Raw genomic sequence first — 16,018 nt, 5'->3', positions numbered from 1 at the left:
ATCATGGAGTAGCCCAGCAGATGTATTGCAGGGATGTTGCTGGCTACATTCCAATGAATTTAACTAGGAGAGGATATGGGATCCCTCCAGAGGGTGGGGTCTGAAGCCCTAAGGAGCCAGTAGGCATTACCAATCCTGATCACTATCTGCCTCCAATCTGCCCTATTGATCATTAACTGGAGAAAGTTTTCCTTCTGCAGGTAAACAATGAACGGGTTAATCTGCCCCTCAGACTGGGTCATGGCGAGGTCAATCTCTACTCGTTTGGGCTCTTCTTGATTCTGGAAACAGATTTTGGGCTCAGGGTGATTTATGACTGGAACATGTTTCTAACAGTGACAGTCCCCAGGATCTTTTTCAACTTCACGCGGGGTCTGTGTGGCCAGTTCAATGGAGATCCGGCTGATGATCTTGAGACTCCTGATGGTGAGATCGTGGCTGATCTGCTGGAGTTTGCTGAGAGCTGGATGGTGACAAGGACTGCGTTTTGTGAGCTGGGCTGTCACCAGGTTTGCCCCTCGTGTGAGCAGGTACTCAATCTCCCTGTGGACGTGTTGCAGCTCTGTGCCTTCATTGTGTCCAAGGACAATGTCTTCAGCCACTGTCACGCGAAGGTGAATCCCACTTTCTTTTACCACAATTGTATTTTCGACTCGTGCATTGATCGTGGAGACCGTCAAACTGCCTGTAACTGGCTTCAGAACTACGGCAGTAGCTGCCAGGCACAGGGAGTTGTTCTGCCCGGCTGGAGAAACCTGACCATGTGCAGTAAGTCTCAGAGACACCGTCACCTTCTCACATTCCTGGCTTCGAAACTCTTTCACCTCACTGAGTGAGGGCTTGTTTGCAGACTGGTTATCAATATTCATTCACACTGCCCTCTCTGACTGAGGAACCCACTCACTGCAGGTGTTTGAGCCCCCAACCAGGATCCTTCTGGCCAATCCCTTTTGTTCATGAGGGATCTTGTCTCATATTGATTGAGGATCCAACTATTAGGTTGGGTTAGTTCTACGCAAAAGTGAGGACTGCAGATGCTGGAAATAAGAGATTAGATCAGAGTGGTGCTGGAAAAGCACAGCAGGCCAGGCAGCATCCAAGGAGCAGGAAAATCAACGTTTCGGGCAAAAGCCCATTCCTGATGAAGGGCTTTTGCCCGAAACGTCAATTTTCCTGCTCCTCGGATGCTGCCTGTTGTTGTTCTGCCTTCCCGCCTATTGGGCACTCTGACAGTTAGTGTTTTGGATTGAAGCCACTGCGTTACAAAATTTTCTTGCTGTTTCTCATTTTTCCTCTGCACCATACCAGAATCAGAGTAGATATTGCACAAAAGGAGACCATTCAGCCCAATCAGCTGGTTCTCCCCAAGAGCTAGTCCCATTTCCTCATCTTTTTCCTCAAAACTTGCAATTCCTCTCTCTTAAGATAAATATTCAGACCCCTTTTGAAAGTCTTGATTGAACCTTCCCTCAAGATCCTCAGGCTACACTCCAGCTGTAAACAACTTGCTGTGAATCATGGAGCTACCATGAAGGAAGCCAGGCCTACACCACATCTATTGCCTAATCCGGCTGTGAAAATGCTCTCCCTCACATTGACAAAGGCACCTTCAGTCTGATTCTTAGCCCCTCTCAATGCGAACACTTTCTCCAATTGTTGTGGTTCTGTTCGCCGAGCTGGGAATTTGTGTTGCAGACGTTTCGTCCCTTGTCCAGGTGACATCCTCAGTGCTTGGGAAACTCCTGCGAAGCGCTTCTGTGATCTTTCCTCCGGTATTTGTAGTGGTTTGAATCTGCCGCTTCCGGTTATCAGTTCCAGCTGACCGTTGTAGTGGCCGGTATATTGGGTCCAGGTCGATGTGCTTATTGGTTGAATCTGTGGGTGAGTGCCATGCCTCTAGGGATTCCCTGGCTGTTCTCTGTTTGGCTTGTCCTATAATAGTAGTGTTGTCCCAGTCGAAATCATGTTGCTTGTCATCTGCGCGTGTGGCGACTAAGGATAGCTGGTTGTGTCGTTTTGTGACTAGTTGGTGTTCATGGATGTGGATCGTTAGCTGTCTTCCTGTTTGTCCTATGTAGTGTTTTGTGCAGTCCTTGCATGGGATTTTGTACACTACATTGGTTTTGCTCATGCTGGGTATCGGGTCCTTCGTCCTGGTGAGTTGTTGTCTGAGAGTGGCTGTTGGTTTGTGTGCTGTTATGGGTCCTAGTGGTCGCAGTAGTCTGGCTGTCAGTTCCACCCCAACACACACAAAAGACGTTGCATCAAGACACTATTCAAAAGGGCCATAACACACTGCAGTACACTAGAACTGCAAAAAGAGGAAGAAGAACACCTACACAATGTATTTGTCAAAAACGGATACCCGTGCAATTTCATCAACAGATGCCTAAGGGAAAGACAACGGAACAAAGACATGCTGCAACCCAAAGGACTAGCCACACTACCACACATCATGAGCATTTCTGAACTGACAGCCAGACTACTGCGACCACTAGGACTCATAACAGCACACAAACCAACAGCCACTCTCCGACAACAACTCTCTTGGCGGAGCAGGTAAGCGCTGTTTGGCGGTGTCTCTTTGTAGTCGTGGTTAAGTTTTTTTAACGGTTTAAATTTAAAAGTTTTATTTTAAAAGCGTGAAGCGGACCCGGAAGCTGGTGTCTGGGTAGGTTTTTCCTATAAAGGCGCGCAGGAGAGGAACACGAACCGCCCTCCTTCTCTAACCTAATAATAAGACCCGTTGTGGTAAGCAGGTACATGCTGCATTTTGCTTGTTTTATTCTTTAGACATGTTTTTTTTAAAAGGTTACTTTTAGAGGGAGGGCAGTGAAGGCAGTGCAATGTTCCTCTTGCAACATGTTTGAGGTGAGGGATGCCATATTATAAGACATAGGAGTGGAAGTAAGGCCATTCGGCCCATCAAGTCCACTCCGCAATTCTGATATTCGTCCCTGCTGATTACACTTGCAGGAAGTGCACCCATCTCCAGCTCCTCCAAGACCGTGTTAGGGAACTGGAGCTGGAACTGGATGAACTTAGGATCATTCGGGAGGCAGAGGGGGTCATAGATCGGAGCTTTAGGGAAGTAATAACTCCAAAGATTACAGACAGATGGGTGACAGTGAGGGGGACTAGGAGGAAGCAACCAGTGCAGGGATCCCCTGCGGTCGTTCCCCTCAAGAACAAGTACACCGTTTTGGATACTTGTGGGGGGTTGACTTACCGGGGTAAGCAATGGGGTTCAGGCCTCTGGCACGGAGCCTGACCGTTGCTCAGAAGGGAAGGGTGGAGAAGAGCAGAGCAATAGTTATTGGGGACTCGATAGTTCGGGGCACAGATAGGCGGTTTTGTGGGGCGAGAGAGACTCACGTTTGGTATGTTGCCTCCCAGGTGCAAGGGTACATGATGTCTCTGATCGTGTTTTCAGAGTCCTTAAGAGGGAGTGGGAGCAGCTCGAAGTCGTGGTCCACATTGGCACCAACGACATAGGTAGGAAGAGGGATGAGGATGTTAGGCAGGCTTTCAGGGAGCTAGGTTGAAAGCTTAGAGTTAGAACAAACAGAGTTGTTATCTCTGGTTTGTTACCCGTGCCACATGACAGAGAGTCGAGGAATAGGGAGAGAGAACAGTTAAATGCGTGGCTACAGGGATGGTGCAGGAGGGAAGGATTCCGGTATCTGGATAACTGGGGTTCTTTCTGGGGAAGGTGGGACCTCTATAAACAGGATGGTCTACACCTGAACCTGAGGGGCACCAGTATTCTTGGGGGGAGGTTTGCTAGTGCTCTTTGGAGAGGTTTAAACTAACTCTGCAGGGGCATGAGAACCTGGACAGTAGCTTTAGGGTGCAGGACCTTGAGGGTAGGGAGGTTAGGAACATGGCATCAATCTCGAAGGAGGGTGCCTGTAAACAGGAAGGTGGCTTGAAGTATGTATACTTCAACGCGAGAAGTATACGAAATAAGGTAGGTGAACTTGCAGCATGGGTTGATACCTAGGATTTTGATGTTGTGGCTATTACGGAGACATGGGTAGAACAGGGACAGGAATGGCTGTTGCAGGTTCCAGGGTTTAAATGTTTTAGTAGGGTCAGAGGTGGGGATAAAAGAGGGGGAGGTGTGGCATTGCTTGTCAAGGATAGTATTACAGGGGTGGAAAGGACGATGGATGAAGACTCACCATCTGAGGTAGTTTGGGCTGAGGTTAGAAATAGGAAAGGTGAGGTCACCCTGTTAGGAGTTTTCTACAGGCCTCCTAATAGTCCTAGGGACGTAGAAGAAAGTATTGCGAGGATGATTCAGGAGAAGAGTGAAAGTTAAAGGGTGGTTGTTATGGGGGACTTTAACTTTCCAGATATTGACTGGGAAAGCTGTAGCTCGAGTACGTTAGATGGGTCAGTGTTTGTCCAATGTGTGCAGGAGGGTTTCCTGACACAATATGTAGACAGGCCAACAAGAGGTGAGGCCATACTGGATTTGGTTCTGGGTAACGAACCAGGCCAGGTGTTAGAATTGAAGGATGGTGAGCACTTTGGGGACAGTGACCACAATTCGGTGACTTTTACTCTAGTGATGGAGAGGGATAAGTGTGCACTGCAGGGCAAGAGTTATAGCTGGGGGCTATATGATGCGGTGAGGCATGACTTAGGATGCGTGGCTTGGAAAAGTAGGCTTTAAGGGAAGGGCACAATCGATATGTGGAGCTTGTTCAAGGAGCAGCTATTGAGTGTCCTTGATAAGTATGTACCTGTCAGGCAGGAAGGAAAGGGTCGTGTGAGAGAGCAGTGGTTTAATAAGGAATTGGAATCCCTTGTTAAAGGGAAGAGGGCGGCCTATGTAAAGATGAAGCGTGAAGATTCAATTGGGGCGATTGAGAGTTATAAGGTAGCCAGGAAGGATCTAAAGAGAGAGCTAAGAGCAGCAAGGAGGGGACATGAAAAGTCCTTGGTTGGTAGGATTAGGGAAAACCCAAAGGCTTTGTATAGGTATGTCAGGAATAAAAGAATGTCTAGGGAGGAATAGGTCCAGTCAAGGATAGTAGTGGGAAGTTGTGCGTGGAGGCTGAAGAGATTGGAGAGACACTGAAAAAATACTTTTCGTCAGTATTCACTCAGGAACAGGACATTGTTGCCGATGTGAATATTGAGTCACAATTAATTAGAATGGATGGCTTTGAGGTATGTAGGGAAGAGGTGTTGGAAATACTAGAAAGGGTGAAAATAGATAAGTCTCCTGGGCCTGATGGCATTTATTCTAGGATTCTCTGGGAAGCAAGGGAGGAGATTGCAGAGCCATTGGCCTTGATTTTTATGTTTTCGTTGTCTACAGGAATAGTGCCAGATGACTGGAGGATAGCAAATGTGGTTCCCTTGTTCAAAAAGGGGAGTAGGGATAACCCTAGTAACTATAGGCCGGTGAGTCTCACTTCTGTTGTGGGCAAAGTCTTAGAGAGAATTGTAAGGGATAAGATTTATGAACATCTGGATAGGAATAATGTGATCAAGGATAGTCAGTATGGTTTTGTGAAGGGCAGGTCATGCCTCACAAACCTTATTGAATTCTTTGAGAAGGTGACTAAGGAGGTGGATGAGGGTAAAGCGGTAGATGTGTATATGGATTTTAGTAAGGCATTTGATAAGGTTCCCCATGGTAGGCTACTGCAAAAAATACGGAGGTATGGCATTGAGGGTGCGTTAGAGGTTTGGATTAGGAATTGGCTGGCTGGAAGAAAAGAGAGGGTAGTAGTTGATGGTAAAGGTTCATCTTGGAGTGCAGTTACTAGCGGTGTTCTGCAAGGATCTGTTTTGGGACCATTACTGTTTGTCATTTTTATAAATGACCTGGAGGAGGGGTTAGAAGGTTGGGTGAGCAAGTTTGCGGATGATATGTAAGTCGATGGAGTTGTTGACAGTGAGGAAGGATGTGGCAGGTTACAGAGGGATATAGATAAGCTGCAGAGCTGGGCAGAAAGGTGGCAAATGGAGTTCAATGTAGCTAAGTGTGAAGTCATTCACTTTGGTAAGAGTAACAAGAAGATGGGGTACTGGGCTAATGGTTGGATACTTGGTAGTGTGGATGAGCAGAGGGATCTTGGTGTCCATGTACACAAATCTCTGAAAGTTGCCACCCAGGTAAATAGTGCTGTGAAGAAGGCATATGGCGTACTGGCTTTTATTGGTAGAGGAATTGAGTTCCGGAGTCCTGAGGTCATGTTGCAGTTGTATAAGACTCTGGTGTGGCCGCATCTAGAGTATTGTGTGCAGTTTTGGTCGCCATACTATAGGAAGGATGTGGAGGCACTGGAAGGGTGCAGAAAAGGTTTACCAGGATGTTGTCTGGTATTGTAGGAAGATTGTGTGTGGAAAGGCTGAGGCACTTGGGGCTGTTTTCATTGGAGAAAAGAAGGTTTAGAGGTGACTTGGTAGAGGTGTACAAGATGATTAGGGGTTGACAATGAGAGACTTAGTGGGCGGCAGGGTGGCACAGTGGTTAGCACTGCTGCCTCACAGCGCCAGAGACCCGGGTTCAATTCCCGACTCAGGCGACTGACTGTGTGGAGTTTGCACGTTCTCCCCGTGTCTGCGTGGGTTTCCTCCGGGTACTCCGGTTTCCTCCCACAGTCCAAAGATGTGCAGTTTAGGTGAATTGACCATGCTAAATTGCCTGTAGTGTTACGTAAAGGGGTAAATATAGGGGAATGGGTGGGTTGCGCTTCGGCGGGTTGGGCCGAAGGGCCTGTTTCCACACTGTAAGTAATCTAATCTAATCTAAGTAAACCTTTTTCCACGTATGGAGTCAGCTATTACAAGGGGGCATAGCTTTAAATTAAGGGGAGGTAGGTATAGGACAGATGTTAGGGGTAGATTCTTTACTCAGCGAGTCGTGAGTTCATGGAATGCCCTGCCAGTAGCAGTGGTGGACTCTCCCTCTTTATAGGCATTTAAATGGGCATTGGATAGGCATATGGAGGATAGTGGGCTAGTGTAGGTTAGGTGGGCTTGGGTCAGCGCAACATCGTGGGCCAAAGGGCCTGGACTGCGCTGTATTTTTCTATGTTTTAGAACAAAGGACCTGATACCCAGCATGAGCAAAACCAATGTAGCGTACAAAATCCCATGCAAGGTCTGCACAAAACACTACATAGGACAAACAGGAAGACAGCTAACGATCCACATCCATGAACACCAACTAGTCACAAAATGACATGACCAGCTATCCTCAGTAGCCACACGCGCAGATGACAAGCAACATAAATTCAACTGGGATAACACTACTATTATAGGACAAGCCAAACAGAGAACAGCCAGGGAATTCCTAGAGGCATGGTACTCATCCACAGATTCAATCAATAAGCACATCGACCTGGACCCAATATACCGGCCACTGCAGCGGACAGCTGGAACTGACAACCGGAAGCGGCAGATTCAAACCACTACAAATGCCGGAGGAAAGATCACAGAAGCGCCTCACAGGAGTCTCCCAAGCACTGAGGATGTCACCTAACAGGGGACGAAATGTCTGCAACACAAATTCCCAGCTCGGCGAACAGAACTACAACGAGCACTCGAGTACAAATCTTCTGACAAACTTTGACCTTCTCCTAGTCAATACTGTCCAGACTCTAATAAACATCCTCTAAAGAGAACAGTCTCAACTTCACCAATGTGACCTCCTGACTCATTTCAGGGACTTATCTTGCAAAATTCCCTGCACCTGATAAAATGTTATTGCCTCCTTCCTCACCCAAAACTGGGCACAATTTTCCCATTGAAGCTGAATGAGTGTTTTATGAAAGCTTCCTCTTCCTGCTTCTTTATGAAGCCTGTGATCCTATATGTCCTTAACTGCTTTTTAAACCTTCATTTTGCCACATTCAATAAATTATATTAATATATCCCACACTCCTCTGTTCCTGCATCCTCTTTATGTAGCTGTTCCTTGTGTTTCTTCCCAAAATAAATTGTTTCACACATTTCTTGCATTATGTGATGTCTTGTAATTTATCTTTCTCTTCATGGTTCATAATACTTTCAAGTTTTGTTTTGCAAATTTGGAGTTTTACCTGTGTGTTGAAGTGTGTGTGATGAAGGTATAGCAAGTGGTCCCAATACCAATCTCTACAGAATTCAGCTGTATACCTTCCTTCAATTAAACAAGCAACTGTTCATTGGTTCTCTGTTTCCTGCCACTTAAAAAATGTGCTTCCACTGCCTCTTTTGTTTGCTGGGATTTAATTTCGCTGGCAGGTCTGTTCATGCAGCACCTTTTCAAATGTTTTTTTGGAAGTCCTTGCATGCATTTAGGAAATGCGATAGTAGATGCAGTCTTGATCGATGCTGTTACTGGGCCTTTTTTCTGTACGCTGACATTTGGTGAGGAAAAGCATTCTCTGAGTTGTTGGTCAAGGTTATTCATAGTTAAAAATCACACAACACCAGGTTATAGTCCAGCAGGTTTAATTGGAAGCACACTTGCTTTCAGAATGCCGCTCCTTCATCAGATGGTTCAATCACCTGATGAAGGAGCGACGCTCCGAATGCTAGTGCTTCCAATTAAACCTGTTGGGCTATAACCTGGTGTTGTATGATTTTTAACTTTGTACACCCCGGTTCAACACCAGCATCTCCAATTCAAGGTTATTCATTGTTGTTAAACTGATTGAAGGGACCTTTATTCTGTTGCTACATTGGTACAAACACAAGATGCAGTTGTCAGGATTGGAATTTATTCTAGGTAAATGTTACTCTGCTATAACACTGCATAAATGGTTTATTTTGTATTATTTGGGTGATTACTGTAATATATTTTGATCTTATTGAATTAGGATAAGAGCAAATGTGTACAACTTGGGATTATTTTCCTTTTTTCCATTGGCTGGACCTTGTGCTGAATTTGATAGGGTGAGGAAATCGCTTAATGGGATACTTGGCAGCCTTTATTGTCATCAAATTTAACCATTTTATGTTAATTAAACTAATGAGCTTGGTCTGGATCTTGGAAAATAGTTCTTCAAACTTTCGACTAGAGACTTTATTCTTATTGGCATTCAGTCTGTTTCAAATGATCAATTAATAAAAATGTGAGCCATTTGAATCCTGGTGTGGGCCACATTTAACAAAGTTACATATTTGCTTCAGAGGAGGCAGAGATGAATGGAACCAATTCAGAGACAATTAAATTAATGGAATGCAAATGGTAAATTTATAAAATGAATTTATTTTTAGTAAATGATTTGCATTTGCTCTTCCTATAGTGATCAACTGTCCTGCAAACAGTCACTACGAGAGCTGTATGTCTGTGTGCCAGCCAGGGTGTGGCACCTCCAAGACCCATGAGGACTGCAGTAGTTATTGTATGGAGGGCTGTCAATGTAATGATGGCTTCCTACTCAATGGCAGAATGTGCATCCTGCCCCAGGACTGTGGATGTGTGGCAGGTGATAATTACTATGAGGTATGTCAGAAAGTTCTTCTGAAGTGGATCTTTGCAGACTTTGATAAGACTTTCTGAGAGAAACTGTTTTACTTGTTGGGATGTCCAGAACAAGCATGGAACATTCTAATTCATGCCAGGGATGACTAAGGAATAATTTCTTCACACAATGTGCAGGGAAAATCTGAAACTCTCGCTCAAAAGCTGTTGAAGTCAGAGATCAAAAATAATTTTAAATCTGAGATTGAATGCTTGTTGTTAGACAAAGGTTTTGAGAGATACAGAACCAAGGTAGGTTCAAAACTTGAGATTTAGATCAACTATGGCTGAATTAAAAGCAGCAGCAAGCTCAAGGGACTGAAAGATTTTCCCAAGGCTGGTCTTATGAAGCTTCATGATATATTGTTATTTGGAAACTTGGGTTTGAAAATGGACGGAAACAGTAGAGCAATCTCGAAGAACTTGAATGGCGTACTTCTGCACCACATTTCTATGTACTGCTTTAAGTTTGGTTTGTATTGTCATATTACATTAAGAGCTTAATTTTAGATTTGCTCTGTGAATAATGACATGGTACCTGAAGTTTGTTGATACATGCAGTTTTAATAAGGTTTACCAGATTTGGAGTAATACTTGAGGTGAACAGTTCATTGCATTAAAAACAAGGGGGAAGAGAAAAGACTGCCTTTTCCTAGTGACAGGAATCCAATAAACAGAAACACAAACCATCCAGAATGTCAAGCAGTGTATGCAGGTTGAGTCAGAGAGGGCTGCTAGTTTCAGCAGTCTGCTCAACAGTCAGGGCTGGGGAACAAGTCCTGAGTAACTGAACAAGGAACTTTAAAATGGAGTCGAAGAGTGTGGTGCTAGAAAAGCACAGCTGGCCAGGCAGCATCCGAGGAGCAGGAGAATGGACATTTCGAGCATAAGCCCTTCAGCAGCAAGCAGGGGGAGCTGAGAGATAAATGGGGGGGGGGGGGGGGGAAGGTAATTGGGATTGCGATAGGTAGTTGAAGGTGATAGGGTGGATCGAATAGGTGGAAGGAAGTGGACAGATCGAGGGCGGTGCTGAGTTGGAAGGTTGGATCTCGGATAAGGTAGGGGGAGGGGCAATGAGGAAACAGGTGAAATCCACATTGATCGCATGTGGTTGGACGTTCCCAAGGTGGAATATGAGACACTCTTCCTCCAGAAGTCAGGTGGCTAGAGTTTGGCAGTGGAGGAGGCCCAGGACTTGCATGTTCTTGGCGGAGTGGGAGGGGGGAGTTGAAGTGTTCAGCCACGGGGCAATGGCATCCTGCCGCCCCAAAGTTGAGGAGACCACATTGAGAGCAATGGATACAGTAGATGATGTGCGTGGAATTACAGGTTAATCTCTGTCAGATGCGGAAGGATCTTTTGGGGCCTTGGATGAAGGTAACGGGCAGGGGAGTGGGGGGTGGAGAGGAGGTGTGGGTGCAGGTTTTGCGTTTCTTGTGAGGCAGGGGAAGGTAATGAGAGTGGAGGGTGGGTTAGTGAGGGGCATGGACCTGACAGGGGAGTTGTGGAGGGAATGGATTCTCCGGAACACTGATGGGGGTGGAGAGGGAAACCTATCTCTAGTGGTTGGGTCTGTTTGTAGGTGGCGGAGGATGATGCAATGTATCTGGAGGTGTCTGGAGGTTGGGGAGGTGGAAGGTGAGGACCGGGGGGTTCTGCCTTTGTTGTGATTGGAAGGGTGGGGTTCGAGGGCGGGGATGTGGAGGAGATGTGCTGGAGGGCATCATTGACCTGAGGGATCCTTCAGCGCATCTCCTCCACTTCCCGCACCTCTCCCCTCGAACTGCACCCATCCCCTCGAATCCCACCCTCAAATCACAACAAGGAACAGAACCCTCCTGGTCCTTGCCTCCCACCATTCCAGATACATCGCATTATCCTCCACCATTTCCGCCACTACAAACAGACCTCGCCTATATCTGCATTCTGGAGAATCCATTCCCTCCGCCACTCCCTTATCAGGTCCACGCCCTCCCACCAACCCACCCTCCACTCTCAGCACCTTCCCTGTCACTGCAAGAAATACAAAACCTGCAACCACACCTCCCCCCTCACCTGCAGAGATTTACCTGCACTTCCACACACACCATCTATTGTGTCCGTTGCTCCCAATTGTGGTCTCTTCTACATAGGGAGACAGGACACCAACCTGCAGAATGTTTCAGAGAACATCTCTGGGACACACGCACTAAACAACACCGCTGCCCTGTGGCCGAACACTTAACTCCTCCTCCTGCTCCACCAAGGACATACAAGTCCTAGTCTTCCTCCACCACCAAACTCTAACAAAGAACAAAGAAACTTTACAGCCGAGAAATAAACCCTTCGGCCCTCCAAGCCTGAGCCGATCCAAATGTACTGTCTAAACCTGTCGGTCAATTCCTAAGCATCTATATCCCTCTGCTTCCCACCTACTCATGCACCTGTCCAGACGCACCTTAAATGAATCTACCGTGCCTGCCTCTACCACCTCTGCTGGCAACGCATTCCAAAAACCCACCCCCCTCTGTGTGAAGTACTTGCTGCGTGTATCCCCCTTAAACTTTCCACCTCTCACCTTGAAAGCATGACCTCTCGTTATTGAATCCTTCACCCTGGGAAAAAGCTTGTCTCTATCCACCCTGTCTATAACCTTCATGATTTTGTAAACCTTCTTGACCACTCTATCCACCTGTGCAGTCACCTTCAGGGTACAATGGACCTGCACTCCCAGATCTCTCTGCTCATCACCTTTTCCCAAGGTTCTTCCATTTACAGTATAGTTTGCTTTAGAATTAGGCTTCTCAAAATGCATCACCTCATATTTGCCTGGATTGAACTCCATCTGCCACTTCTCCGTCCAACTCTCCAGTCTATCTATATTCTCCTGTATTCTTTGACAGTCCCCTATGCTTCCTGCTACTCCACCAATCTGCATGTCATCTGCACCACCCATAATCACCCGATGCCAGGAGGAAGAATGCCGCCTTGCCACGCTAAAACCACAAGGGTTGAATGTGGATTTCACCAGTTTCCTCACTTGCCCTCCCCCATCTTATCCCAGATCGAATCTTCCAACTCGGCACCACCCCTTTAAACTGTCCTACCTGTCCATCTTCCTTCCCACCTTTCCACTCTACCTTGCTTTCCAACCTATCACCTTCATCTACCTATCACATTCCCAGCTACCTTCCCCCTTTTCCCCACCACCCCCTGCCATCAGCTACCGCTTCAATCCTGATGAAGGGCTTATGCTAGAAATGTCCTCAGATGCTGCCTGACCTGCTGTGCTTTTCCAGCACCATGCTCTTTGACTCTGATCTCCAGCATCTGCAGTCCTCACTTTCTCCTAACTTTGAAATGGAGACAGGGTGACCCTTCACTGATGTTTGAGTACTTTTGAGGGTTTGGATAGTTTGTGGAAGCTTCCTTCTTGAATCGCTGCAGTCCTTGGGGTGTAGGAACATCCCCAGTGCTTTAAGGGAAAGAATTCCAAATTTTTGATTCTTCAGCAGTGAAGGAAATGTGATCTATTTCCAAGCCAAGGTGTTGCATGGTTGTAGAGGCACATTATGGGGCATGTGTTCCTCACTGCCATTGTAGCCTGTGAGTTGTTGCCGTTCATCTTGTAGATATATTTTGATACCGCGTCAATGTACATTGGTGGTGGAGGATGTGACTATTTTAGGAGTTGCCAATCAAGTGGCTACTTTATCCAGAACAATGTTAAGCTTCTGAGTGTTATTCAAGCTGCATCAATCCAGGCAACTGGGGAGTGTTCCCTCACTCTCTGCCTTGTGCAAGCTTTGGGGAGTCGGGCAGTGATTTACTCACTGCAGATTCCTAGCCTCTGACCTGCTGTCATAGCCACTATATTGATGTGGTCAGTCCAGTTGAGTTTCTGGTCAACATTAATCCCCAGCATGTTGATAGTGAGCAATTCAGTGATGGTAATGGTACCGAATGTCAAGGGGCAAAGGTTAGATTCTCTCTTGGAATGGTCATTACCCCTCACTTGTGTGTTATGAATGTTATTTGCTACTTATCAGCCCAAGCCGGCACAGTGTCCAGGTCTTACTGCATTTGAACATGAACTGCTTCAGTATCTGAGGAGTCATATATGGTACTGAACATCATGCAATCATCAGCGAACATCCCCACTTTTGACCTTATGCTGAGGGAAGGTCATTAATGAAAACATTGAGGTGATTGGACATAGGACACTGTCCTGAAGTTCTTAAATAGAGATGTCCTGCAGCTTAGATGATTGACCTCCAACAACCATGACCATCTATTTTTGTGCCAGGTATAATCCAACCAATAGAGTGTTTGCCCCTGATACCCATTAATTCCAGTTTTTCCTGGCTCCTTGATGGCACACTCGCTCAAATGCAGCCTTGATATCAAGGGCTGTCACTCTACCCTCCCCTCTGGAATCTAGCTCTTTTGTCCATGTTTGAACCAAGGCTGTAATAAGGTCAGGAGCTGAGGGGCCCTGGGGAATCCAAACTGGGCATCACTGAGCAGGTGTTGTTTGATAGCACTGTTGATGACACCTTCCATCACCTTACTGATGATTGAGAATAGACTGATGAGGTGGTTATTGTCTGGGTTGGATTTATCTGGCTTTTTTATTTACAGTACAAACCTGGGCAATTTTCAACGTTGTTGGGTAGATGCCAGTATCATGACTGTATTGGAACAGCTTGGCTAGGGGAGTGGCAAGTTCTGGAGCACAGTTCTTTAGAACTATTGCTGGAATGTTGTCAGCACATTTAGCATTTGCAGTATCCAATGCCTCCAACTGTTTCTTGATATCACGTGGAGTGAACTGAATTGGCTGAAGTCTAGTATCTGTGATGCTGGGACCACTGGAGGAGGCTGAGTTGGATTACCCGCTCTGTATTTCTGGCTAAAGATTGTTGCGAATGCTTCAACTGTCTGTTTTCGTTCTGTATGACTTTAGGTACTGAGCTCTCCTATCATTGAGGATGGGGGTACTTTTGAAGTCACCTCCTCCAGTGAGTTGTTTAATTGTCCACAGCTATTTGCAATTGAATACGACAAGTGTGCAGAGCTTAGACCTGATCAGTGGTTATGGGATTGCTTAGCCTGTGTACTTTTTTTACAATCCTTATAACTGGGACCAGTGATGAGCTTATCATTTGATATCAAACTGAATCAATTACAGGTTCTCTGCTGTTCTATGAGTTGAGTTGTTTGTTGGGTTTGGTTTTCCTGAAAATGTTTGTCTTTATCAGCCAGGGCAGTTTTTCTGGAACACCAACTGCTCCAAACACTGTCGCTGCATGGGACGCAATATGGTCCAGTGTGACTCACGCCAATGCAAGAGTGAAGAATCATGTTCAATCCAAAATGGAATCAGAGGCTGCTACAGTAAGAAAGACGCCTCTTGCATCGCTGCTGGGGGAGGCATATTCCAGACTTTCGATGGGGCGTTCCTGCGATTTCCGGCTGCCTGCTCATTTGTCCTCTCCACAATCTGTCACAAACTTCCAGACATCTCCTTTCAACTGATTGTAAACTTTGACAAATGGAGTTCACCCAACATGACTGTGATCTCCCCTGTTTACCTGTATATCAATGAAGAACAAATTCTCATCTCAGGCAACACTGTGCAGGTAAACCTTTACACTCCTTTGTCTGCACATTCATTCTTGCTCAGAGCCCACCAGTTTTCTCTCATCCTTACATTTGTTTTATTCATAGATTCATTCTTTTCTGAATACATTTATTCTCTCCCATTAATTCCCAATCTGTTACATTATTTTCCTCCATTTATTCTCTTAAATTTATCTTTCACATTCATTCTCCCCCTTGTAACATTTATTTCTTAACCCCCTCTCATTCATTCTGCACCTTGAATGTCAACTCACTTGAATGTTTTATGCAAGCATGCATTTTATTCTCTCAGACATAAATAATTGATCTGTCACATTCATTGCCTCTTGTGCTTTCCTTTGTTGCTTTCAGCTACAGCTCAATGGGTTGTCTTCTGGCCCCTGAATTAAAAGATTGTGGATTTGATTGTGACTTAGTCCAGAGGCTAGTGAAGTACAGAGTGAGTGCCACATTGCTGGAAGTTCTGTGTTTCAGAGAAGGCATTAAGCTAAGGGCTTGTTTGTACTTTCAGGTGAATATAAAAGATTGCACAGCAATACTCAAATCAGAGCAGTGACATTCTTCGCGTATCTTACTGAATGTTCATCATTTAAACCAAAATCACTTAAGTAGATTATCAGCAGATTATCATGTTGCTGTTTGTGAGAGTAGCTGTAGCCAAACAGGCTGACACTTTCCCCACACTACAATGAATCAAATATTTGGGATAGTAATAAAGTGCTGTGGGATATCCTGAAAACAGAAAAAGTACTACATAATTGCAATATTTCTTTCTTCTCAATTATTTCTCCCCCACAATTCACGTTCTCTGCTACTTACTCTCATTCTTTAATTTCCTCTTTTACTGTGTCACATTCTTTTTCTTCCACTTTAAATTTTCTTATATAACGTCTCAAAGTTACTCATAAATTTCTACTGACA

General features: G+C 45.5%; 1 protein-coding gene across 1 annotated transcript in view; it reads left to right on the top strand.

Annotated features, from left to right (window-relative positions):
• The window catches only part of tecta (tectorin alpha), an 84,189-nt gene that overhangs the window by 36,653 nt on the left and 31,518 nt on the right, over window positions 1-16,018 (top strand). Inside the window, exons 8-10 of the mRNA XM_060847028.1 lie at window positions 201-768; window positions 9,258-9,457; window positions 14,716-15,096. Coding sequence (XP_060703011.1) covers window positions 201-768; window positions 9,258-9,457; window positions 14,716-15,096 — 1,149 coding nt within the window. The remainder of the gene's footprint in view (window positions 1-200; window positions 769-9,257; window positions 9,458-14,715; window positions 15,097-16,018) is intronic.

The sequence above is a fragment of the Hemiscyllium ocellatum genome, chromosome 29, assembly GCF_020745735.1.
Source record: "Hemiscyllium ocellatum isolate sHemOce1 chromosome 29, sHemOce1.pat.X.cur, whole genome shotgun sequence".
NCBI classification, from domain to species: Eukaryota; Metazoa; Chordata; class Chondrichthyes; order Orectolobiformes; family Hemiscylliidae; genus Hemiscyllium; species Hemiscyllium ocellatum.
The sequence above is the reverse complement of the archived record's forward strand: the minus strand, read 5'-3'. Positions and strand labels throughout refer to the sequence as shown.